Below are 27,893 nucleotides of genomic sequence, written 5' to 3'. Positions count from 1 at the left end.
CGTACATCAATACATAAAGTGAAATGTGTTAATTGCATTAACAACCAACACAAACTAAGGATTCCTAATTTAGAAAATCCATATGATTTGCATTTGAGGATAAGGTTTATTTCAGTTGGGTTGAATTGTTCTGCAATCTTGGCGGTTTAGTTGCAAATATTTTATTACCATATCATGATGACGAACCTAGTTTGTAAGTAAATTGCCAAGATTGGAGAACAACTCAGTCCAACCATCAACCACTCGAGCTGCAAACTTTCCAAATTATGTCCATTTATTTCGGTTACTATGGTGTAATGTAATATTAGAACATTACTATAGACACTTGTGAAATAGTTACCCTGCTTGCGCTTTCTGTGCCTATGAAGATCACCCTTTCAACAACAGTACTTCTCTCAGTCTACACTGGAGGAGCCAGCTGGACCTGATTTTGAATAGGGTGAGCATCATGTAAAATGTCTTTAAAGAATCCAGAGGCAGCATCCTGGATTAGCTTGATGGCCCAAGATGCAATTTGCCAGAAGTACCCCTCTGCTCACAATCCTGTCAAATTGCTTTTTCTGAGGGGAGGAGAAGGTGTATTCCAGTAAACAAAAAATATACAACTGTGTGGGACTGTGCTGTATGGACCGTAGGATCATTTTCTGTCTGACATTCTTCAGATGTAATTAAAACAAAATAAAGCTAGACTTAAACCTACTGTATCTCTGCCTAAAACATTGCTCCATTGACCAAATGGAAACATATCAGGGTAGTACTCAATGCTCAGGCCAGGTTCATCATCGTCATAATGTGCCGTGTCGTATGACATAGGCGATCAAACGTGGTCTCATGACCATGATTGTTTTTGGCAAACTTTTCTACAGAAGTGGTTTGCCATTGCCTTCTTCTGGACAAGGCGGGTGACCCCAGCCATTATCAGTACTCCTCAGATACTGTCTGCCTGGCATCAGTGGTCACATAACCAGGACTTGTGATCTGCAGCAGCTGCTCATACGACCAGGCTAGTGGAGGGAAGGAGAGCCTTACACCTCCTTTGGTAGAGATGAATCTCCACCCCACCACCCAGACTAGGTTACTGACACTAAACAGAGAAGTACCAGAAATGTAGAATTTACCTTGTATGGATCATCCGGATCCTCCCAAGCAACCTGGAACATGTGCCTTATCTCTTCAGCAAGCCCAATCCTGGCACCACTGTTAGCTGCTATATAAATTCTTGGAATGCCTTCTGCTCTGGCGAATTGTGATGCCCGCAGGAACAGCAAATCCTCCTCTGGGCCAAATGAGCCGATCTTAAAGGTGATGTCATTACAAATGACAACAATGTCACGCCCCTCAGGATACTCCGGAGTTTTTAAACTCATTTTCCAAGCCACTATTCCTACCTGAAGAAATTACAACACGGTCATATTTTATGTAAAACCATATATAATTATTATTACATCTGAAAAGATATGATTGCTACCTGTGCTACATGCCAGTGAGGGTAAGAATAGGATGCTCTGGAGGATGAACAAGTGGCTGAGGAACTGGTGTAGGGGGCAGGGTTTCAGATTTCAGGATCGCTGGGACCTCTTCTGGGGCAGGTGCGACCTGTACAAGAGAGACGGGTTACACTTGAACTACAAGGGGACCAATATCCTTTCAGGGAGGTTTGTTAGTGCTGTTGGGGAGGCTTTAAACTAGATTTGCAGGGGGATGGGAACCAGAGTGCCAGAGCTGACAGTGTGGCTGGGGTGAAAATAAATGATGTTAAAAGTTCAAGCAAAGCAACAAATAGAAATGTTGTGAGTGGTGGTAAAAATCTTCTGAGATGTATATATTTCGATGCTAGGAGTATTGCGGGGAAGGTGGACGAGTTGAGGGTGTGGATTGACACGTGGAATTATGACGTTATAGCAATTAGTGAAACTTGGCTACAGGAGGGGCAGGACTGGCAGCTTAATATTCCAGGGTTCCAATGTTTCAGATGTGATAGAGGCAGAGAAATGAAAGGTGGGGTGGGGGTAGCATTGCTAGTTAGGGAAAATATTACAGCAGTGCTCAGGCAGGACAGATTAGAGGGCTTGTCTACTGAGTCCTTATGGGTGAAGCTGAGAAACAAGAAAGGTATGGCCACATTAATGGGATTGTATTACAGACCACCCAATAGTCAGTGAGAATTGGAGGAACAAATCTGCAGAGAGATAGCAGGCAACTGCAGGAAACATAAAGTTGTGGTGGTAGGGGATTTTAATTTTCCACATATTGATTGGGACTCCCATACTGTTAGGGGTCTAGATGGGTTAGAGTTTGTAAAATGTGTTCAGAAAAGTTTTCTAAATCAATATATAGAGGTACCAACTAGAGGGAATGCAATATTTCCTGTTAGGAAATGAGTTAGGACAAGTGACGGACGTGTGTGTAGGGGAGCACTTTGGTTCCAGTGATCATAACACCATTAGTTTTATCTTGATCATGGACAAGGATAAATCTGGTCCTAGGGTTGAGGTTCTAAACTGGAAAAAGGCCAAATTTGAAGAAATGAGAAAGGATCTAAAAAGCGTGGATTGGGACAGGTTGTTCTCTGGCAAAGATGTGATTGGTAGGTGGGAAGCCTTCAAAGGAGAAATTTTGAGAGTGCAGAGCTTGTATGTTCCTGTCAGGATTAAAGGCAAAGTGAATAAGAATAAGGAACCTTGTATTCCAAGGAATATTGCAACTCTGATAAAGAAGAAGAGAGAGTTGTATGAAATGTATAGGAAACAGGGAGTAAATCAGGTGCTTGAGGAGTATAAAAAGTGCAAGAAAATACTTAAGAAGGAAATCAGGAGGGCTAAAAGAAGACATGAGGTTGCCTTGGCAGTCAAAGTGAAGGATAATCCAAAGAGCTTTTACAGGTATATTAAGAGCAAAAGGATTGTAAGGGATAAAATTGGTCCTCTTGAAGATCAGAGTGGTCGGCTATGTGCGGAACCAAAAGAAATGGGGGAGATCTTAAATGGTTTTTTTGCGTCTGTATTTACTAAGGAAACTGGCAAAGCATGTGCTACTGGGCCGCGAGGAATCGATATGATTTGGCGATATGAGTCAGCTGCACCTTTCCTCGTTCCCTGTCACTCCCTGTTCAGCCATTACACACGCGGGGTCATTACGCGTGCATCATCCATGTCGGCGTGGGAAGGAGATCAACTCTTCGAGCTTGCAAATGACAAGCTGAAAAGTATGTTTGACATAACATCTCTGCTGGCATTCTGGATCAAAGTCAACGCTAAATATCCTGAGATAGCCATGAAAGCGCTGAAAATGTTGCTTCCATTTCCAACATATCTCTGCAATGAATGCAACGAAAACTAAATTGCAGAATAGACTGGACATAAGGAACCCCCTTCGAGTATCGCTGTCTCCCATCACCCCTCGATGGGACCGTCTTGTTGCAGGGAAACAAGCCCAAGGCTCCCACTGATTCAGCAATATTGGTGTGTTGCAATGATTTTATATGTTCATACAGGGAAAATATGCGCTGTGTGTTTAATATTCAAACGTTGCTTAAAATGTTATGATGCTATTGACTTATATAACCATATAACGATTACAGCACGGAAACAGGCCATCTCTGCCCTTCTAGTCCGTGTAGATCGCTACTCTCACCTAGTCCCACCGACCTGCACTCAGCCCATAACCATCCATTCCTTTTCTGTCCATATACTTATCCAATTTTTCTTTAAGTGATAATATCAAACCTGCCTCTACCACTTCTGCTGGAAGTTCGTCCAACACTTACTTCAAGCTCCCCTGATAATTGACTTATTGCTATATTCATGTGAGGAAAATACGCGCTGTGAGTTTAATATTAAATTCGTTAGATAAACCCTTTTAGAAACGAAATTGGGTGTATTAGCCACTTATCAGCTATATTGTGTTCGTGATTAACACCACCCTCCCCCACCCCGTGAACAGAATCGCCAAAACTATTTGTAGAAAAAAATCGGCACGTACGCGAATGCGCAAATCACGCATGCGCACTGATGCCCGTGCAAGGTGTCATGGTCATTGTAGTCTTTCTCGAGGTAAACCCAAGGTAGTCGACTGCTACTCTTGTTCGTTGGCAACCCTACCCCCCCCACCCCCGGGTCGGCCAGTCCGCAAGAATATTGTCAATATGAAGCCGGTCCGCAGTGTGAAAAAAGTTGAGTCCCCTGGTCCCTGGTCTACGTGGACTTCAGTAAGACCTTTGACAAGGTCCCGCATGGGAGGTTAGTTAGGAAGATTCAGTCGCTAGGTATACATGGAGAGGTGGTAAATTGGATTAGACATTGGCTCAATGGAAGAAGCCAAAGAGTGGTAGCAGAGAATTGCTTCTCAGAGTGGAGGCCTGTGACTAGTGGTTTGCCACAGGGATCAGTGCTGGGTCCATTGTTATTTGTCATCTATATCAATGATCTGGATGATAATGTGGTAAATTGGATCAGCAAATTTGCTGATGATACAAAGATTGGATGTGTAGTGGACAGTGAGGAAGGTTTTCAAAGCCTGCAGGGGGACTTGGACCAGCTGGAAAAATGGGCTGAAAAATGGCAGATGGAGATTAATACGGACAAGTGTGAGGTATTGCACTTTGGAAGGACAAACTAAGGTAGAACATACAGGGTAAATGGCAAGGCACTGAGGAGTGCAGTAGAACAGAGGGATCTGGGAATACAGATACAAAATTCCCTAAAAGTGGCATCACAGGTAGATAGGGTCGTAAAGAGAGCTTTTGGTACATTGGCCTTTATTAATCAAAGTACTGAGTATAAGAGTTGTAATGTTATGATGAGGTTGTATAAAGCATTGGTGAGGCCGAATCTGGAGTATTGTGTTCAGTTTTAGTCACCAAATTACAGGAAGGACATTAATAAGGTTGAAAGAGTGCAGAGAAGGTTTACAAGGATGTTGCCGGGACTTGAGAAACTCAGTTACAGAGAAAGATTGAATAGGTTAGGACTTTATTCCCTGGAGCGTAGAAGAATGAGGGGAGATTTGATAGAGGTATATAAAATTATCATGGGTATAGATAGAGTGAATGCAAGCAGGCTTTTTCACTGAGGCAAGGGGAGAAAAAAACCAGAGGACATGGGTTAAGGGTGAAGGGGGAAAAGTTTAAAGGGAACATTAGGGGAGGCTTCTTCACACAATGAGTGGTGGGAGTATGGAATGAGCTGCCAGATGAGGTGGTAAATGCGGGTTCTTTTTTAACATTTAAGAATAAATTGGGCAGATACATTGATGGGAGGTGTATGGAGGGATATGGTCCGTGCGCAGGTCAGTGGGACTAGGCAGAAAATGGTTCGGCACAGCCAAGAAGGGCCAAAAGGTCTGTTTCTGTGCTGTAGTTTTTCTATGGTTTCTATTTAATTAGTCAAGGCAACATCTTAACAAAAGCCTTTCTTATTTATCAGGGAAGATTATATTAAACATCTGAAAGTACACCAAAGCCAAAACAGATTGGAATCTGCAGCAAAGCAAAATGCTGGAAGAACTCAGGAGATCAGGCAGCATCTGTGGAAGGAAATACTACAGACTATCAGCATTTTGTTTTAGATCTAAATACTCCCTGGCTATTATACTGGTAATAATTGCAGATAATGGAAACATGGCCTTGAAGAATATTTTAATCCTTCTGGTTAATATTTTAATAGCAAACTAGAACTGCTTCAGAAAACCAGCATTCATTGGATAGTAAACAGGGTAAATTCTCTAATAAAATTTGAACAAGTTTCAGTCCAATTTTAATTGGCATTTGGCATTTACCATGAAGAACAATTCAGCCAAAACAGGAACCAAAACTTACTCTTGTACAATTTCCTCAGGACATTCCAAAACACACACCAAAGGTTGCAGGGAGAAGGCAGGAGAATGGGGTTGAGAGGGAAATGGATCAGCCATGATCAAATGGCAGAGCAGACTCGATGGGCCGAATGGCCTAATTCTGCTCCTGTCTTATGGTCTAACACTTCACTTTTAAAGTGCAGCATGTGTGGAACTTGGCTGCTAATGTGTGTATGGCAATGAGGTGAGGAGTGAGCAAAGCTGTTGTAATTACCTCCATTGAGGATTAAACTTCATTTAATTCCACTTGTAACTCACATTTAAAGAAATACAAGACTAGAAATATATATAGTTGTAATAACCAATATGGACAATTAATGGCTTTTCTGCTATCTAAGCTACAACTCAAAACATGTAGCAGCATGGAAGTGTGGCAGCTGGCATGCTTTACATACCAGTGAATGGGTTCAATTCCCACCGCTGTCTGAAAGTAGTTTAGGTGCTCTCCTCATCACCGCTAAGGTTTTTATTCCAGGTGCTCCGATTTCTTCCCACATTCCAAAAATGGGTTAGGATTTAGTAAGTGTGGGCACGCTACGTTGGTGCTGGAGCATGGTGACACTTGTGGGTGGCACCCAGCATATCCTTGCACTGTGTTGGTCATCGATGCAAATGATGCAAAAATGACAAATAAAGCTAATCTTTAAAAAGTTGATTTATTTCACTGCTCTGCATGGAATTATGTGCATAAAGGAACTTCAGCTCATGTATTTATTGCTTATTTATTTATTTACTATTATTATAACTCTTGCTTTTTGCATTTGCACTGTTTGTTGCCTTCTGCACTCTAGTTGAACACCAAGTTGTGTGGTCTTTCAATCATTCTGTAGAGTTACAGAGTATGCTGCAAGAAAATGAATCTCAAGGGTTGTATATGTTGACATTATATGTACAAGTACTTTGATAATAAATTTGCTTTGAACTTTGCAAAGTTGAACTTTGTAAATTTTCCCTACAATGCACAGCCAATCAACCTTCAAAAATACATCACAGCTAGAAGTCACTAACTTGTGACTTCCAGAGGTTTTAAAAAGCATAATAATTGATGTTCAATATAGTACTGGTAAATTGTAATGGTTGGCTTGTTATCAATACTCTGTGTAAGTATTTTGTTTTCTTCATCTAACACAGGGGTTCCCAACTGCCTTTATGCCATGGACCCCTACCATTAACTAAGGGGTCCGTGGAACCCAGGTTGGGAACCCCTGATCTAACACAAAGACTCAGGTTACTCCTTTTTTCTCATGTTATTAAAACTAGTTTGCTATTAAGTATGCCTTTACTATTTGTATCAAGTAATTCACACATTTCTGAGTTCCATGTTCAAATCATTCTGGGTTATGGTGTTTCAGATACATTTCATACTAGATGTTTTACTTTTATAATCTACAAACATTTGTAGAATTTCATACAAAAAATCAGATCCACAAATGTGCACATATCTCACCGTTGATGTCAGTATGTATAATGCATGCTGTTTGAGTCGTATTGGTATAAATTCTTGTTTTGAATCTATGTAGCTTATAGTAATGAGGCATTATACTAACCCATTGGCAAATGCACCATCTGCACTTTAAATAAATCTTATTTTCTGTCTTTTTTTTAAAGAGTTTTAGTTATACTGGCCAGTATCTTCTGGAATTTGTGGTAATATTACATTGTGTTGTGTGTGAGTTATATGTACTGTTTTGTACACCTTGGTCCAGAGGCCCATTGAAAAATCTGGCAGTGTACATGTTGTAGCAGCTACTCAAACAAACCTTGCCACTGCTGAACAACGTGTACGGGAAGTTATCCTGTATCAATACAATAATTATGGTCAAAGAGTTGAAGAACTGTATTCGATCCTTTATTAGCAACTAGCAATACACACAATCTCGAAGCGATAAAACTTATGAAACTAAAACTCGCGGTATTAAATGTGCTTCAGTGAAGTTAAGTAGAGTCAAGTGATTTCAGATCATCCTTCATCCGAGAAGGAGAGAAACCGGGGGCTAACCCCTTGCCTCACAACTCATGCCCACTGAGTGCAGCCAGGGACTGGGAAATGCATGTTGATTTAAGCCAGAAACTTACCTTCCCATCTGAAATTGCAACGACCAACCTGTGGCCTGTCCTGGTCCTTTGGTCCAACTCCTGCTGGCACATCTTTATCATTGAGCTGACGATCCCCTGGGAGGATGCCGTGGATGAGGCTTACGAACGGAAAAGGCTGCGATATGCCAACCTTCCAGTTGAAGCAGAGGAGCGAGGCCGGAACGTAACAGTGCGCCCGGTTGAGGTGAGGTGCAGGGGTTTTGTAGCCAGTTCCACCGTAAGGCTGCTGGGGGAAGTAGGGGTCAGAGGGCAGGTCCATAGGAAGGCAATCAAAGCACTTGCTAATGCCGCCGAAACGAGCAGTCACTAGCTGTGGCTGAAGAGAAGGGATGCTGTCTGGGCTGCCAAGTGACCATCTGGAGACTAACCATGAGACACACACCCAGGTCAGATCAGCCTGTGGTGGGCCTGCCTCGGCTGAGGGTGTCTTGTGATAAAAGGCTGAAACACCCAGTGATGTGGAGGTACACAACTGAAGATGTGTCGTAATGGTAGTAACATCATCTAGTGGTCATCTTTAAGAACTGCTTCCACTCAAGTCAAGTGCGGTGCAGAAACTTTAGGGGTTGTAACATCCAGTCCTATTAATCAAGCTGAATATCTGTAATAAACCAGTGACCGCTGCGAAAGGGCAGCTGACAACCAGGGAAAGACCTGGTGACGGCCTGGAGAGACTGCTGAAAGGAGGGACAGAGCCCATCGGGGCTGGCATGGGCTAGTTACTCATGCCAGCAGGATCCATCGCTAGACAGCGTATTAGATCCACCCATTTATTGCTACGGAAACGTTAAGGCGAAGAATATCCCTTGAGTCTGCGAGATGACTCACTGACAGACTACACGGTAACAGACCTAGGAATGGAAACGACGACGAAACAGACAACTAGCACAACACTGGCAGGACAGAAACTACAATGCTGCATCTGTGGCTGGGCAAAGGTAACATCAGAGAAGGGGTTTAAGATCCATCAGGGCAGGAAAAAGTGCCTGAGGGAGCTCGGCGAGGGGCCTCTAAGAGGTAGATCAGATCAGTCGAGTGAAGCCCAGTGCCAGGACAAACATCGCAGTCCACAGAGTATCAGCACCCCAGGCAAAGCTCAACCAAGCACATGAGTCCAGAGCCCCACCAGCCACGGCCAGCAGCAGAAAGGAAGATGAAAGGACAGAAGCCCCAATCTTGTGGCCTGAATCCTGCCAGAAGAACGAGTGGGAGATCACCAAGTCCATCTTCCAGAAGGACGGAAGGGAAGTGCGGAAAGAAAACTGGAGAAGTGGAGAGACACCATATTCAGCTATGGGGTAGAGAGATTTGGAGTGAAAAAACAGAGGACACAGAAGGAACCTTCAGTCCAGCCTAAGTCTAGAAGGCAGCAGGAAATCAAAAGACTGGTGAAGGAAAGGAGACAGCTGAGAAAACAGTGGAGGAAGTCTACAGAAGGGGAAAGGAAAGAACTCGAGGTATTACAGACAGAAATAAAGTTTGTCAAAAGCCTCTTTGGCAAGGAGAAGAGCGGTGTCCTTCGAATACCTGTGAGGGAACTGCAGGAGCACCTGAGGAAGACCCACTCTGATAACCAGAGACATGAGCCAGTCACCATTCCGAATCCACCCACCTGAGCACCAGGTGGAAAGTAAAGTTAAACGAGCAAGATCAGCATCAGCTCCAGGTCCCACTGGCGTCCCATACAGGCTCTATAAGAACACCCCTGGTGTCCTGAAATACCTCTGGAATCTAATGAAGGTGGCATGGGAGAAAGGAATTAGACCAAAGGCATGGCGAAGGGCGGGAGGGATACTAATTCCCAAAGAGAAGAATTCCTCAACACTCGGTCAGTTCCGCCAGATCAGTCTCCTGAATGTGGAAGGAAAGATCTTCTTTGGTGTCGTGGCTCAAAGACTCTCAGCCTTTTTGCAGAGCAACAACTTTGTCGACACATCAGTGCAGAAAGCAGGAATATGTGGTTTCCCAGGATGTCTGGAACACGCAAATGTCATCTGGCACCAGATACAATCTGCCAAGAAAGAAAAGAAAGACCTGCATGTGGTCTTCTTAGCTATTGCCAATGCTTCTGGGTCGGTGCCTCACGAGACTCTGTGGGCAGCTTTCAAATTTTTCCAGCTTGCAGAGGGCCTCGCAAAGCCAGTCAAAGCGTACTTCCAGGATCTGCAGCTCTGTGTCACAACACAAGATAACACCACCACATGGCACATGGCAGCACCTTGAGATGGGCATAATGGCGGGCTGTACCATCTCTCCTCGGCATTTATCATGGCAATGGAGGTCATTATCTGAACATTACAATGGGTGGTCGGAGGGAAACGCTTGAAGAATGGGCTGCATCTTCCTCCAGTCAGGGCATACATGGATGACATGACCACAACAACAACAACAAAATCATGCACCAAACGCCTGCTGGATAAACTCCAGGGAAACATCAAATGGGCACGAATGGAGATCAAACCCAGTAAGTCTCGCAGTATCTCAATTCTCAAAGGCCGGCTCACCGACATAAGGTTTTGTATCAACGCTGAGCCAATATCAGCTGTCCTGGAGAAGCCCATCAAAAGCCTGGGACGTTGGTACAATACAGACCCCAGAGACACAGAGCAGGTGGAACAACTAAGGCAGCATACAATCAGTGGCCTCAAGCTAATCAACAACACAGCTCTCCCAGGGAGGATGAAGCTTTGGTGCTTTCAGTTTGGACTGCTGCCCCGACTTAACGTGGCCAGTTACCATCTATGAGGTCTCTATGTCTCATGCAAATCAGCTGGAGAGGCTGGTGAACTCACATGTGAGGAAGTGGCTTGGGCTACCAAGATGCCTTAGCCCCATAGGACTTTACGGGAACGGAGCCCTTTCTCTGCCAATTTCTAGCCTGGTGGAGGAATACAAATGTGCCAAAGCAAGGCTGGAAATGACACTCAAAAAATCTTGGGACCCAATCATAAAAGACGTTGCTCCTGCTCTAGCAACAGGGAAGAAATGGACCCCAGCCGCAGCAGTACTGGACGCAGAAGCCGCCCTCTGACTCCGGGACGTAGTGGGCTATGTACAACAGGCAGCGGAGGCTTTGGCCCTGGAGTGATGAAACCTACCTGGCGAAAGGCTACTACAACAGAACGTCGGCACCTGGTGCTGGAGGAGGTGTGCCACCAAGAAGCAGCAGCCAGATGTGTCAAAGCAATGTCCCAAGCCAAGCAAGGCTGCTGGACCGAGGTGGGAGGGTGTTGAGAGGAGGAAAATCACATGGAGTGAGCTGGGGAGCATGGAGTCAAACAGATTGAGCTTCATCATCAGAGCAACATATGATGTCCTGCCCTCTCCTACAAACCTAAATCTCTGGCTGGGATAGGATCCAGTCTGTCCTCTGTGTGCAGTTCCGTCATCCCTCAAGCACATCTTGGTTAGTTGCAAGACCAGCCTAACACAAGGCAGATACACCTGGTAACACAACCGAGTGCTAAGGTGTTTGGCAACTGAACTTGAGTGTAAGAGAGTAACCACCAATGCCAGACCTCTCAATGCCCAGACAACGGTCCCACAACTACCATCCTTCATCCGGGAAGGAGAGAAACCAGGGGCGAACCCCTTGCCTCATGACTCTTGCCCACTGAGTCCAGCCAGGGACTGGGAAATGCGTATTGATTTAGGCCAGAGACTTACCTTCCTATCTGAAATTGCAATGACCAACCTGCGGCCTGACCTGGCCCTTTGGTCCAACTCCTGTCTTTATCATTGAGCTGGAGGTCCCTGGGGAGGATGCTGTGGATGGGGCTTACGAACGGAGAGGGCTGCGATATGCCAACCTGGCAGTTGAAGCAGAGGAGCGAGGCAGAAACGTAAAAGTGCGCCCAGTTGAGGTGGGATGCAGGTGCTTTGTAGCCAGTTCCACCGTAAGGCTGCTGGGGGAAGTAGGGGTCAGAGGGCAGGCCCATAGGAAGGCAATCAAAGCACTTGCTAATGCCGCCGAAATGAGCAGTCACTGGCTGTGGCTGAAGAGAAGGGATGCTGTCTGGGCTGCCAAGTGACCATCTGGAGACTAACCATGTGACACACACCCAGGTCTGATCAGCCTGTGGTGGGCCTGCCTCGGCTGAGGGTGTCTTGTGATAAAAGGCTGAAACACCCAGTGATGTGGAGGTACACAACTGAAGATGTGTCGTAATGGTAGTAACATCATCTAATGTTCATCTTTAAGAACTGCTTCCACTCAAGTCAAGTGCAGTGCAGAAACTTTAGGGATTGTAACATCCAGTCCTATTAATCAAACTAATGAAGCGATCAACAAAAGCAATCACAGCCAGTTGTCCCAGCTTTAAACTAACCAAATAAAAAAAAGGCATGGATCTGCGCCTGGAAAGTCTTCACTCTCCAGGGCACAGGCCTGGGCAAGGTTGTATGGAAGACCAGCAGTTGCCCATGCTGCAAGTCTCCCCTCTCCATGACACCGATGTTGTCCAAGAGAAGGGCATTAGGACCAGTGTCGTCACAGAACAATGTGTGATTAAGTTCCTTGCTCAAGGACACAACACGTTCCCTCGGCTGGGGCTCGAACTCACGACCTTCAGGTAGCTAGTCCAATGCCTTAACCACTTGGTCATGTGCCCACTAACCAAATGAAGCATGAATATGTAACTAACCCTTCACTACACCATACCTCCACCCACGCGACTAGTGACCATTATAAACATGCAACACAGAATACAGTACAGATACAAAACAGATGCCTGGCTTCTACACATGTATATGGTTGAATGGCAATAAGTTTGAACTTGTACTGTGACATTGATCCACTAAGTTACTCAAAAATCAAAATCAAATTTACATACCTCATTACCTCCAGGAATTCTGTTCATCTGTACCAGATGACCATGAGAGTCAAGCACAAGTTCTGTGCACTGCAGTGGTTCTCTTGGATATTCCACATCAGACCCCCACATCTTAAAGAGAGCCTGCATCATAATTACAGAATGTTAAAAGAAAAACTTTTTCCTACTTTCTAGTAGATCTTTCGATACACAGAGGAACAATCCTGTGGATCTCGTTAAATCAAGGTTTCGTAAGGATTTCCATCATTAGATACAGCTCATAGGATTGAAAGTGGACATTGAAAATGGTGGCAAAACACTGCTCAATGATAGAATACAATGATAAAGACCAAGAAAGGATCTAGTACCTGATGAACAAGATAATCACAGACAAATACACAGTGGCTGCAGTAACTGGGAAGGATAGTATGCTGGCATGCTGTGTGTATTGCTTTGGGTTTCCAGCATCTGTGGAATTTCTTGTGTTTGTGGGTACTATCCAATTAGGATTTCTGTTCATTAGTAGCATTCAGCAACAACTGATACTGGAGGGGACATCACCAGAACAGGCTGCACTCTGCCACTTGGCTTTGAAGAATGATAATGAGATTTAGCATTCAGATTAGAGAAAGAACTCTACTGACTATGTATTTAGGAGAACAAAAAAGTATTTCAGACACCATTTCTACATTCTGAAGACAGCAACATTGAACAGTATTCAGCCCCACAGCGAAAATACATCTCTTAAAATCACATGGAAATTTTCTATATGTGAACAAAGAATAAAATGAGTTCTTTTCAGTAGTAAATTATCAAGCTGCTATGTGCTTCATGATCATACACTTAAAGTGAATTGTCTTTTGAAATGCATCCCTTGTATGTGATCTGAATATTGAGCCAAAGACTTGACATACTTGATCAGGCACGAGTTTGTCACCAGTAGGTGAAGACAGATTTGAGTACATATGCCACACAAGAGACTGAAGGTGCTGGAAATCTGGAGCAGCTCACACAAAATGCTGGAGGAATTCAGTGGGTCAGGTAGCAGGGTCTCAGCCCAAAAAGGTTGACTGTTTATTCATTTCCAAACATGCTCCTTGACCTGCTGAGTTCCTCCAGCTTTTTGTTTGTTTTACAGGAAGCAGTAGCAGGATAGGACCGAGTCAGCATGGATTTACGAAGGGGAAATCGTGCTTGACTAATCTTCTGAAATTTTTTGAGGATGTAACTATGAAAATGGACAAGGGAGAGCCAGTGGATGTAGTGTACCTGGACTTTCAGAAAGCCTTTGATAAAGTCCCACATAGGAGATTAGTGGGCAAAATTAGGGCACATGGTATTGGGGGCAGAGTACTGACATGGACTGAAAATTGACTGGCTGACAGAAAACAAACAATAGCGATTAACGGGTCCCTTTCGGAATGGCAGGCGGTGACCAGTGGGGTACCGCAGGGTTCAGTGCTGGGACCGCAGCTGTTTACAATATATATTAATGATTTAGATGAGGGATTAAAAGTAACATTAGCAAGTTTGCCGATGACACAAAGCTGGGTGGCAGTGTGAAATGTGAGGAGGATGTTATGAGAATGCAGGGTGACTTGGACAGGCTGGGTGAGTGGAAAGATGCATGGCAGATGCAGTTTAGTGTGGATAAATGTGAGGTTATCCACTTTGGTGGGAAGAACAGGAAGGCAGATTATTATCTAAATGGAGTCAAGTTAGGAAAAAGGGAAGTACAATGAGATCTAGGTGTTCTTATACATCAGTTACTGAAAGCAAGCATGCAAGTACAGCAGGCAGTGAAGAAAGCTAATGGCATGCTGGCCTTCATAACAAGGGGAATTGAGTATAAGGGCAAAGAGGTCCTTCTGCAGCTGTACAGGGCCCTGGTGAGACCACACCTGGAGAACTGTGTGCAGTTTTTGTCTCCAAATTTGAGGAAGGACATTCTTGCTATTGAGGGAGTGCAGCATAGGTTCACAAGGTTAATTCCCGGGATGGCGGGACTGTCATATGTTGAAAGGTTGGAGCAACTGGGCTTGTATACTCTGGAATTTAGAAAGCTGAGAGGGGACCTTATTGAAACATATAAGATTATTAAGGGATTGGACACGCTGGAGGCAGGAAGCATGTTCCCTCTGATGGGTGAGTCCAGAACCAGAGGCCACAGTTTAAGAATAAGGGGTAGGCCATTTAGAACAGAGTTGAGGAAAAACTTTTTCACCCAGAGTGTGGTGGATATATGGAATGCTCTGCCCCAGAAGGCTGTAGAGGCCAAGTCTCTGGATGCTTTCAAGAAAGAGATGGATAGAGCTCTTAAAGATAGTGGAATCAAAGGTTATGGGGATAAGGCAGGAACTGGATACTGATTGTGGATGATCAGCCATGATCACAATGAATGGCGGTGCTGGCTAGAAGGGCCAAATGGCCTACTCCTCCACCTATCGTCTATTGCCTATTGTTTTGCTTTGTGTGTAGGTTTGATGTAATTGCATTTTAAAAATTCGGAGTGACCAACATCCTGCAAGAGAATCTTTCTGAGATTTCTGAGGAACGTTAGTAAAGAAGGATGAACAAACATTACCTGTTGAAACATTTCAGGAAAATCATATGCATAGGTTGTTCCCAAGGACTGTGCCTGAAATCGCGTTGCCTGGAGCAGGTCTTTGGTGACATATGGAGTGTTCAACAGCATTCCGTGGAGAGGCCCTTGTTTGTCTCCATACGAAATGAACATGATCTGAATAAAAGCACAACAGATAGATGTCACCTTACAATTGTTAAAAAGGAAACTCATCAGGTTTTGTTTAATCCAACAACTCTGCACTATAGGGGCTGATATGATCTAGCTAGAGAGCAAACCAGCTGAAAAGTAATGGTTTCAGACATTGCATCTCGGTGTAGAAAGAATTATGGCAGAAGGTCTCCAGAATGAAAGCTAATAGCTTAGTTCCTCTGTCTCTTGGAATGGCTTTCTATTGGCATTTATTGTGATTCATATTGCCATCTCAAGTACTTCTGCTAGCTGGCTTCTGTATCTCACCCTTTCTGTTTTCTTCATTCATTCTGAAGTAGTCTTCCATTCCAGGTCTTCCAAAATAGCTTCAGGTGCGGATTCTACTCCTCTGAGATGGGCAGTATCTTCAAATAGAGCAGACTTTCCCAACCCGGGTCCCCGATCCCTCAATTAACGTTAGGCGATCATGGCATAAAAAAGATTGTGAGCACCAGAACTAGATCTATTAGCTTCTTGTGCTTTCTCTGTCATTTTTTTTCCCTCTTTCACAAGTATTGTTGGGGTATCACCATTCAGCTACTCGATGTCTTCAAATAGAGCAGACTTGGGGTCTTCTTCCATTTTCAGAATGACCCCTTCATCAATCACCCTTTCGCTTGCTGATACCTGGAGGAATTGCTGCCTGACTTTCAGTTCCAACATCCACATCAGTGGCGCCTTCCCATTTCACTCAGTGCTCATTCTGGGTAAACTGCCTGCAAGTCCTTGGACAGCAGTTTTTGATCATCAATCGCTGTCAGGAGTTCAAATATAGTTTAGTTGAACATCTTGTCGAATACCTCTGTGAATGTGACCTGGAGTTGTTCATCATTTGTTATCTAATTCCCTTCTCACTTTTATTTCTGACCTACACTGTTGTGATGAAGTTGAATACAAGTGCAAGAAATAGTATCTATTTTTCCTACTAGGCGTAAGCCATGCTAATTCAAGTTAATTTAAATAGCATTCTCTTGCTTTTCCTGCTCTGTTCTCTTTGAAATACCATCAATCTGTAATATACTCTATTATGATCAAGTGCTCGCATAACATTTGACCCCTTCGTTCTTCTTACAGACTGCCAGAGTTATGGACTACCCCCATCTCATTAAATATCCATTTCAGATTGACAGCATCTGCAGTTCTGGTCAACTGTTGAGACTCTTCCCTTCAGTTCTAACCGGAAAGAAGCTTCACATTTTCTAGATACATTCCACAACTCAGGAAGGAAGTACCTGTCCAGTTCTGGCATTTGCCACCTCCTTATATAGGCTCATATCCAGATAATATCCAGATTCATTAGTGAGGAGCAAACGGATTGGGATTGCCTTTCCCGTGGGAGTTAGACGGATATTTATTTTGAGTTCAGCTTGCATGACTCTGAGTTTCCACAATCTGCTCCCGTATTTCATCACCATTTCATGGACAGACTTTTCAATCTAAAAATAGAGAAGACATTAAGTCTCTGCAATAAAAAGGCTCAGGGTTTATAGTGTTAAAATGGGGAAGAACACGCATTCCTTCTGTTGTGACATAAACCACTCACAGGAGAAGCAATAATGTATTTAACAGTTTGGTACATAGTTGTACATTAATTAAGGAAGAAAAACTACTAAACTCTGACAACACTATCTACTTGAAATAAATCATAATCTTGGTAAACTTAACCTGTGATGTTCTGTTCTTCAAGGAAGAGAATGTGATTGGGCCTGAATTAACAATCAAGATATTTTAATGAGTTTTTGAGTAATTTCACTATCCCAGTGTATTATCATATTGTACAATTTCACAGTGTATGCCAGGCTTTAATACAAACTCTGAACATTGTCATAAGTATAGACAAATCAGCTATCAAAACAGGTTAACTGATCAAACTACCTGCTTCCATGAGCAGTGTTAGACAATGATATAATGCAAGTGTGCAGCTGACTTTCCACGACATAGACATATAAGCTAAACATATACACTAAACAGGGTAGTAATTTCAGGACTGCTACCTGTGCCATGTGCTAACAAGCGCATGATTGGCATGATCAGGCATATTAAAGCATAGCTGAGAGACTGGTGCAGGGGGCAGGGCTTCGGGTTCCTGGATCATTGGGGCATCTTCTGGAAGAGGTACAACCTGTACAAAAAGGACAGGTTACACCTGAACCCAAAGGGGTCCAATATCCTAGCAAGTGGGTTTAATAGAGCTGTTAGGGAGGGTTTAAACTAATTTGGCGGGGGATAGGAACTGGAGTGATAGGACTGAGGAAAGGGAAACAGAAATAAATCAAAGATAGCGTGGAACAAAGATGATAGAAAGGACAGGTAGGAGATGAGGCATAATCACAGCCAGTGGGATGATTTACAGGGCAATTGAGACATGGTGCAGTTAAAACAGAAAACAACAAACACTGGACTGAAAGTGTTATATATGAATGCATGCAGCATAAGAAATAAAATGGACGATCTTGAAATTCAGCTACAAATTGGCAAGTATGACGTTGTGGCCATCTCTGAAACTTGGCTAAAGGATGGCTGCCATTGGGAGCTGAATGTCCAATGATATATGGTGTATCGGAAAGATGGGTTAGTAGGCAGAGGGGGTGGTGTGGTCTTGTGTATAAGAAATAATATTAAATCATCAGAAAGGGATGACATAGGATCAGAAGGTGTAGAGTCTCTATTGACTGAGTTAAGAAATGGCAAGGTTAAAAGGACCCTAATGGCAGTTGTATACAGGCCTCCAAACAGCAGTTGGGATGTGGATTACAAATTACAGCAGGAGATAGAAAAGGCATGTCAGAAAGACAATGTCATGATAATCGTTGGGGATTTTAACATGAAAGTGAATTGGGAAAACCAGGCCAGTACTGGACCTTAAGAGAGAGAATTTGTAGAATGTCTAAGGGATGTTTTTTCAGAACAGCTTGTTGTTGAGCCCACTAGGGAATCGGCTGGGCTGGATTGGATGCTGTGCAATGATCCAGAGGTGTGAGAGAGCTTAAGGTTAATGAACTCTTAGAGAACAGTGATCGCAATATGATCGAGTTCACTTTGAAATTTCAGAAGGAGAAACTAAATTCCAATATGTCGGTATTTCAGTGGAGTAGAGGAAATTACAATGGCATGAGAGGGGAATTGGCTAAAATTGACTGGAAAAGTCACTGGCAGGAAGGACAGCAGAGCAGCAATGGCTGGAGTTTCTGTGAAAATGAGGGAAGTGCAAGACAGATATATTTCAAATAAGAAGACATTTTCGAATGGAAGAAGGGCACTACCGCAGCTGACAAGTGAAGTCAGAGCCAAAGTAAAAGCAAAAGAGAGGGCATACAAGGAAGCCAAAGCTAGTGGGAAGATAAAGTATCGGGAAGCTTTAAAAACTTGGAGAAGGAAACTAAGAAGGTCATTAGGAAGGAAAAGATGAATTATGAAAGGAAGCTGGCGACTAATATCAAAGAAGATACTAAAAGCTTTTTTAAGAATATAAAGGGTTTCCTCCCTCTTTTACGGATCGCGCTTTTCAAACTTGGAAGACTAAGGGTATTTTACGGTTTTTGGATTTATTTTTAGATGGTTCCCTTATGTCTTTTGAACAATTATCTAATAAATATAACTTATCAAGAATACATTTTTTTAGATATTTACAAGTTAGAAATTTCCTAAGTGCTATACTTTCTTCCTTTCCAATGCTTCCTCCTACATATATTTTAGATTCGATAATTAACCTTAATCCATGTCAGAAAGGTGCATCGGCTATGATTTATAATATTATTATGAAACTTAGGAAAGCTCCATTTGATAAGATTAGGGTAGATTGGGAACAGGAATTGGGGCTTACCATTTCTGTGGATGATTGGGGGCAGATTTTACAATTAGTTAATACTTCCTCTATTTGTGCTAAACATTCCCTAATTCAATTTAAAGTGGTTCATAGAGCACATATGTCCAAAGATAAGTTAGCGCGTTTTTACTCGCATATTAATCCTTTCTGTGATAGATGTTCGGGGCAGATAGCCTCTTTAACTCATATGTTTTGGTCTTGCCCTGCTTTGGAAACTTTTTGGAGAAATATTTTCAATATTATTTCTAAGGTATTAAATATAGATATCTCTCCTCACCCTATTACTGCTATCTTTGGACTACCTAAAATTTCTAGTAATCTTTCCCCTTCAGCCCGTAGAATGATTGCATTTCTTACTTTAATGGCGAAAAGATGTATTTTACAACATTGGAAAGAGCTTAATGCTCCAACTACCTTTTTTTGGTTTTCTCAGACGATTTTATGTTTGAATTTGGAGAAAATTAGAAGTAACCTTTATGATTCTTCATTTAAATTTGAACAGATTTGGGGACCTTTTATTCGATATTTTCATTTAATGTAATATTTACCCTTCTTGTTTTTTTTTCACTGTTTTTAATGGAGGTCGGGATTGAGGACGTGATTTTAAGTTTAACTCTGTTTGGTTTCAAGTTAGCCCATTGCTTTGCTTTGCTTTTAGTTAGCTGCACGGTGGGTTTTTTTTTTTGGGGTTTTTTTTTTCTTTTTTTTCCATTGATATATATAAAATTTAGTATACTATTATGTTATCTTGGTTTCTTATGTTTAAATTACATTGTTTGTAGTAATTTCTTTTTGGTATTGATATCTTTTGGAATTTTATTATACTTTAACATTGTATTAATGTTTATATGGCTTACCTTTTTTGTATACTTATTCAATAAAAAGATTTAAAAAAGAAAAAAAAAAGAATATAAAGGGTAAAAGAGAGTTGAGGGTAGATATAGGGCCAATAGAAAATGGCGCTGGAGATATTTTAATGAGAGATGCAGAGATGGCAGAGGAACTGAATGCGCATTTTGCATCAGTCTTCACAGTGGAAGATATCTGCAGTATACCGGACATTCAAGAGTGTCAGGGAAGTGAAGTATGTGCAGTGAAAATTACGACTGAGAAGGTGCTCAGGAAGCTTAATGGTCTGAGGGTGGATAAATCTCCTGGACCTGATGGAATGCATCCTTGGGTTCTGAAGGAAGTAGCTGGAGAGATTGTGGAAGCATTAGCAATGATCTTTCGAGAATCGGTAGATTCTGGCATTGTACCGGATGACTGGAAAATTGCAAATGTTACTCTGCTATTTAAGAAGGGTGGGAGGCAGCAGAAAGGAAACTATAGACCTGTTAGCCTGACATCAGGCTAGGGAAGTTGTTGGAATCGATAGTCAGGGATGAGATTACGGAGTGCCTGAAGGCACATGCTGGCTTTGGTACCTGGAGGCACCAAAGCCAGCATGGTCTCCTGAAAGGAAAATCATGCCTGACTAATCTACTGTAATTTTTTGAGGAGATTACAAGCAGGGTAGACAAAGGTGATGCAGTAGATGTGATGTACTTGGATTTTCAGAAGGCCTTTGACAAGGTGCTGCACATGAGGCTGCTTAGCCAGATAAGAGCCCATGGAATTACAGGGAAGTTACTAGCCTGGGTGGATCGGCAGAAGACAGAGAGTGGGAATAAAGGGATCCTATTCTGGCTGGATGCCGGTTACCAGTGGAGTTCCACAGGGGTCGGTGTTGGGATCGCTGCTTTTTGCCACATGTATGTCAATGATTGGGACTATGGTATTAATGGATTTGTGGCTAAATTTGCCGACAGTACAAATTTAGTGGAGGAGTGGGTAGTGTTGAGGAAACAGAGAGCCTGCAGAGAGACTTAGATAGTTTAGGGGAATGGGCAAAGAAGTGGCAAATGAAGTAAAATGTTGGAAAGTGTATGGTCATGCACTTTGGTGGAAGAAATAAATGGGCAAACTATTATTTAGATGGGGAGAGAATTCAAACTTGGGAATCCTCGTGCAGGACACCCTAAACGTTAACCTCCAGGTTGAGTCGGTGGTGAAGAAGGCAAATGCAATGTTGGCATTCATTTCTAGAGGTATAGAATATAAGAGCAGGGATGTGATGTTGAGGCTCTATAATGCACTTGTGAGACGAGACTTGGAGTATTGTGTGCGGTTTTGGGCTCCTTCCAGAGGCAGAAGACCAGAAAAGCGCCAGGCCCAGATGGCGTGTTGCCCTCCTGCCTGAAGACCTGCGCTGATCAGCTGGCCCCCATCTACACACGGATCTTCAATAGATCACTGGAGTTGTGTGAAGTCCCTCATTGCTTCAAGCGCTCCATTATCATTCCAGTCCCTAAGAAACCCACTATCAAGGGACTAAATGACTGCAGCCCTGCTGCCTTGACATCTGTGGTCATGAGGTCCTTTGAGAGCCGAGTGTTGGCTCACTTGAAGGACATCACAGGCCCCCTGCTGGACCCCCTGCAGTTTGCTTATTGGACAAATAGGTCGGTGGATGATGCAGTCAACATGGGACTGCATTACATACTACAACACCTCGACAACCCAGAAACTTCTGCGAGGGTCCTGTTTGTTGACTTCAGCTCCGCGTTCAACACCATCGTCCCAGAAATCCTCCACTCCAAACTCCCCCAGCTCACTGTCTCTCCCACCATCTGTCAGTGGATCACAAGCTTCCTGACTGACAGGGTGCGGCAAGTGAGGCTGGGGAGCATCATTTCTAGCACCCGGACAATCAGTATTGGTGCCCCCCAGGGATGTGTGCTCTCCCCACTGCTCTTCTCTCTTTACACTAATCACTGCACCTCACAGGATCCATCTGTTAAACTCCTGAAGTTTGCAGACGACACAACTGTCATTGGCCTTATCCGAGACGGTGATGAGTCTGCATACAGATGGGTGGTGGAACGGCTGGCCCTCTGGTGTGGTCAGAACAATCTGGAGCTAAATACACTCAAGACTGTGGAGATGACAGTGGACTTCAAGAGGAGCCCCCCAATACTCCCCCCACTCACTATACTCAACAGTATTGTGTCTGCTGTGGAGACCTTCAGGTTTCTGGGTGTCACAATCTCCCAGGACCTGAAGTGGACACCCAACGCGGATACTCTTATCAAAAAGGCTCAGCAGAGGTTGTATTTCCTACGTCAACTCAGGAAGTACAACCTGCCTCAGGAGCTGCTGATTCAATACTATTCAGGAATAATCCAGTCTGTTCTCTGTTCGTCCATCACTGTCTGGTTTGGATCAGCTACCAAACAAGACAAGAATAGACTCCAAAGAACCGTCAGGGCTGTGGAAAGGATTATTGGTGTGAAGCTGCCCTCGATCCAGGACTTGTTTGCATCTAGAGTCAGGAAGTGAGCAAGCAGCATCATCATAGACCCATCACACTCTGGACAACACTTGTTCCAACTCCTTCCTTCTGGTAGGCGCTTTAGATCACTGTATGCCAGGACAAATAGGTACAAGAACAGTTTCTTTCCGTATGCCATCAGTCTAATGAACACTTGAATTTTAGTCTATTATAAACCAAATCCACCTGTACATACACAGGTATACCTCACTGTATATAGTTCACGATTATTTGCACTATTGTTTTGTTTGCTTTTTGATTCTGTACAGCGAGAGCTCAGGGAAACCGGCATCAAATTCCCTGTATGTGTCCACATACTTGGCGATAATAAAGGATTCTGATTCTGATTCTGATTCTGATTTTAGAAAGGATATACTGATATTGGAGAGGGTTCAGAGAAGATTCACAAGAATGATTCCAGGAATGAAAGGGTTATTGTATGAGGAATGTCTGGCAGCTCTTGGGCTGTATCCCCTGGAGTTCAGGAGAATGAGCGGGATCTCATAGAAACATTCTGAATGTTAAAAGGCCTGAACAGATTAGATGTGACAAAGTTATTTCCCATGGTAGGGGAGTCTAGGATAAGAGGGCATTACTTCAGGATTGAAGGACATCCTTTTAGAACTGACATGCGGAGAAATCACTTTAGTCAGGGAGTGGTAAATCTGTGGAGTTTGTTGCCACGAGCGGCTGTGGAGGCCAATTCATTGGATGCATTTAAGGCAGAGGTAGATAGTTTTTTGATTAGCCAGGGCATCAAAGGGTATGGGGTGAAGGCAGGGGAGTGGGGATGACTGGAAGAATTGGATCAGCCCATGATTGAATGGCAGAGCAGATTCAATGGGCCGAATGGCCTACTTCTGCTCATATAACTTATGGTCTTATATCCAACTTGGACTATAATTAGATTATAGTCGTTGTTCTGTCACAAGATTAATAGTACCTCAAGGAATTATATGGTAAACCATAACTTTAGCATTAACTTCTGATTAAAAAGGAAAAAGAATTCTAGCACCGTACCTGTAATTCTGGCAGGTTTGTACCCGTTTCTCCATTGAACATGGGACGGCTGCCCCGTTTGTACACTAGGCCGTGTGCTACTGCTATATACCAAGGGCATTCCTCATCAGAAACACAGGGACTGTTCATTGCCTGAAAGTCAGGCACGCTCCACTTTTAGTTTTCCATTTGTATGTATCCGAATTTTGCTTATCTTGAGAGTGGAATATGACTATAGGGATCTTTAGGCTGAATTTTGGCAATGTGAAATTTCAGTTGGGAACTGCCTTGCATGTCTGTGTCAATGATGCAATTTTGGTATCAATTGTACATGAGATATTATTATTTCCTAGGTCACTCCAGGAAAAAAAAACATGCCTCCATAGTCCACTATAATAGCACTCTTTAACAGATCCCTCTGGATTAGGTCTGAGCTCAGATCCCTTTGCCCCTCAGCTGTACCCTCGCAATCCTTCACATCGTCTCCCCAAAGGCAATTCCCAACCTCCATCTCCCGCGTCCCACAGCTCAACCACCATTCCTTGTTACTCCCTCACCTACCGAGCTCGGGATGAAGTTTTAACTTCTAACAGAGCAGACGTAATTCAACCGCACGTTCCTTCGGTTTTAATGATAGAAACCTGAGCAATAAGTTGTATGTTACTTTTGAGATAAAAACCATGACCAAAAAATATGAGCTCTTCAAACCTTCGTTGGATCCATTATTACAGTCGGCACGAAGTTAAGGAAAATATGGTTACAGTCGGTGCGCACAGTCTGTTTGTTAAAAGCCACTTCTAGTTCATCCATGGCCTCAAGCAGCAGGCGCTCCCCCTCATTTTGTAGATATTCGAAAGAGGCTTCCTGAAAGAATGAAATTAAAACAAGTTCTGAACTTGGATTGGGTCCTTTTCCTTTTGATGCAGAATGTGGAGATGAAGCTTTGTTAACCTGGAATGGGATTTGCAGTTATCAGGTTGGGAATAAGGGAGGGATAGAATGCTGTCACTGCTGTGATGAGAAATGCTGGCTGCATTCAGGCCTCATAAGAATGTAAAAGGATTAATGGTTTAATTTTCAAAGGCAATTAGAAAAATTAAGAAGATCATGAAGTCTACTTTCCCTCATTTTGAGAAAACGGCTGGGGCATAATTCATAATGGGCAAAGACTGTCCTGATAAAATCGGATGCAATTAAGCTAGATGGATCAAATAGTCATATTTATTCACTCAAAATTTCTTATATTAGAATGTCCCACTGACTGGGTTTGACTCAGTTTTTGTCATGCAAGGCCCATCGTGCCAAATGGAATACTGTACTCAGCTGTAACCAAAGGGGAGCACTCAAGTGCTTTATGAGCCTGAGGCTTCTCACCTTAGTGATGAGGTCAGGATGTCTGATGATGGTGCGGACAAAAAACCTGTAGTCAGTGACCTCTGTTCCCTTCTTCACCTTGGCAGCACCTAGGTACAGGTGCATCTTGTGGTTACTACACAGAATAGCAGTGAGGTCAAAGTTTTGCATCCGGTTGAGTTCCAGCTGGAAAGCCAAGGCTGGATCCAAATGACGATAAATACGATCTTCTGCAAACTGAATGGCGAGATTTCAGGCTCCAGGCACAAAGAGATCACTGGTTTCTAAATGCAAATGAAATGTCTCCCCATCCCCACTCTTGACTTGAAAATAAAAACTTGTTGTAGGGTATCAATAACTATAATGTTTCTAAAGTAAAGGTAAGATTTTCATCTTAGGTTCTGTAAGCTACAATTATTAAAACTGTTTCTTTCAATATTAAAAAATGCTGATGTTTTATTGACATCATCACTGCAACATTACCTAGAACTACCCCAACATCAGAAGGCATTCAAGGCCCACAGGGTAGAAAATTCCTTCATGTCTCAAGTTTCTTAGATTTAGGACTTTTCAATTTAATGAGATAAATTAAAGGAATCCATCTCTTAAAGTTTTAAAAATTACTAAAGATTTTAAAAGCATTCACAACCTCAGCAACTATTAGATTTTCAGTTCTCATTTTAGCATCCTAAACATAAATATTTATTAATTTTAATGGAGAATACATATCCAGCTCTCTATGGAAAGCAAGGTCTGATTAGATACAGCAAATGCTAAATTCTTCTAGACCAAAAGAATCTTTTATCTCTGTGACGGAGAGCACTTGGTAAACGTACTCGTTACAGATGCACATTTACACACACACACGCAAAGCTTGCCTTGTCAAACTGCTGGCGATGTGCTGAGTGTGTGCACTTCATTATGTTCCCTGGTGTTTTGTTTTATATACAGGCAACCGTTAGTCTCATGAGACCATGGATTTGCACCTTGGAAGGCTTCCAGAGCACAGGCCTGGGCAAAGTTGTATGGAAGACCAGCAGGTGCCCATGCTGCAAGTCTCCCCTCTCCACGCCACCGATGTTGTCCAAGGGAAGGGCACTAGGGCCAATACAGCTTGGCACCAGAGTCGTCGCAGAGCAATGTGTGGTTAAGTGCCTTGCTCAAGGACACAACACGCTGCCTCAGCTGAGGCTCGAACTAGCAACCTTCAGATCACTAGACCGACACCTTAACCACTTGGTAACGTGTCAACACGTTTTGTTATAAAGGGTTGGCTTTATGATGCCTTTCCCACCATACTCAGTGGAATATTTCATTTCTTTAGTAGTAGGGATGTGTAAATGTGTATATATCATTTGTATACTGTTTTTAAAGTAGACACTTCTGTTTATTTTGTAATATGTTTGTAACTTCATTGTGGGGTGCATCATATTCTAATTCATCTGTAGTCTTATGTTAACTCTGTGGGTAATTAAAAATGGTATGTCCTAGTGCCTAATAAACATTACCCTCAGTAGGAGAGGGAGGTCGGGGCTGACAGGAGCTCACACTGGACAGAGTATGGAGTTGTTACACAAACATGACATAGTCCTCAGACGCTGGAAGTCCAAAGCAACACACACGAAATGCTGGAGGAACTTAGCAGGTCAGGCAGCATCTATGGAAAGGAGTAAACAGTCGACCTTTTGGGCCGAGACCCTTCTTTGCTGTGGAGTTTTTATAGTGTTTTATCTTTCTGTAAATATTGGCAGTTTTTCTTTTCACTGTTATTGCTAATTTTTGTAAGTTAGATTTTTGATGCTCTGAAACACCCTTGGGACTAAAGTGCTAGGTGACTCCAGCCATTTTTCCTTCTGTCATAACCCAGCTATCTAACAATCTCCATTCTCTAATTCTTGGTACATCAGAGTAGCATTTCTATTTCTCACATTTCCTCCTTTTTTTCTTTTGCTGAGACTGAAAATCAGTAGCAAATAGCAGAAAGGATTTACGCCAACCAAGTAAAAACCATGCTGGCTAGGATGGAGTGGAAACAATCCCAGATGGATTTTCAAGGTCATGTCCTGGAAATCAGAGGACAGAAAGCACCTTGGAATTTTCTTCCTGTTCCAGAAGACATGCAATTATAACTTAAAGAGGCAATAGCTCTTGGTCTTGCATAAATAGTAAATGATTTTGTGTACCTCTGCATTTGCCCTGAAGGTGAAGTACTTGGGGAATTCTCGCTGCAAGCAAAAGAGAATGGGAAAGACAAACTGAAAATTAATGATCACGTGGCCGATAATTAAATATAAGCATTTTAATGCAAAACTTTTCAAGCAGACAACTAGACAAATTTAGAAAAGCTCACCTTCTGTCCGACTAGAAAGGTGATTCGTCGGATTCCATAGTCACAGAAAAGGACTTTCTATGAACACAGAGGGAAATGAATAGTCTTTAGCTTTTGATGGATTTTCATAGCAAAATCTAAAATAAATGTCTAATGCTTTTAAAAACTTTATAATACAAGTTATAATATTTTGATGATACTTTTTTTTCTGAAAATCATTTCTGATGAAAGGAAGGATCTATAATGGCCAGGAGATTAGCCTAGAGTTGCAGAGGTCAAGTTTAAAAGGTAAGCTTTTACAAGTACCTTGGACTGACAGAACGTACTGAAGATCAGCACCAATTCATCATCTTTCTCACAATCACAATCTCTGAGCGCAATATTCAGAATATGGATGGGTTCGTCCTTCAAATCCTGTTTACAAACGTAGCATTTTAAAGCCTTTTTTTAAGTACTTCCCAGACAATACATGAACA

At 42.8% G+C, this 27,893-nt stretch overlaps 1 protein-coding gene across 7 annotated transcripts in view; it reads right to left on the bottom strand.

Annotated features, from left to right (window-relative positions):
- Positions 1 to 27,893, bottom strand: part of acacb (acetyl-CoA carboxylase beta) — a 172,334-nt gene that overhangs the window by 28,548 nt on the left and 115,893 nt on the right. For all 7 annotated transcript variants that reach the window (XM_063034605.1, XM_063034603.1, XM_063034604.1 and 4 more), the window contains 9 exons: positions 27,724 to 27,831; positions 27,439 to 27,495; positions 27,272 to 27,313; positions 25,110 to 25,325; positions 24,444 to 24,599; positions 16,770 to 16,973; positions 15,346 to 15,501; positions 12,783 to 12,905; positions 1,119 to 1,388 (listed from right to left, as the gene is read on the bottom strand). In XM_063034605.1, coding sequence (XP_062890675.1) covers positions 1,119 to 1,388; positions 12,783 to 12,905; positions 15,346 to 15,501; positions 16,770 to 16,973; positions 24,444 to 24,599; positions 25,110 to 25,325; positions 27,272 to 27,313; positions 27,439 to 27,495; positions 27,724 to 27,831 — 1,332 coding nt within the window. The remainder of the gene's footprint in view (positions 1 to 1,118; positions 1,389 to 12,782; positions 12,906 to 15,345; positions 15,502 to 16,769; positions 16,974 to 24,443; positions 24,600 to 25,109; positions 25,326 to 27,271; positions 27,314 to 27,438; positions 27,496 to 27,723; positions 27,832 to 27,893) is intronic.

This window comes from Mobula hypostoma, chromosome 27 (genome assembly GCF_963921235.1).
Source record: "Mobula hypostoma chromosome 27, sMobHyp1.1, whole genome shotgun sequence".
Lineage (NCBI taxonomy): Eukaryota > Metazoa > Chordata > Chondrichthyes > Myliobatiformes > Myliobatidae > Mobula > Mobula hypostoma.
This window is presented reverse-complemented; position numbering and strand designations above follow the sequence as displayed.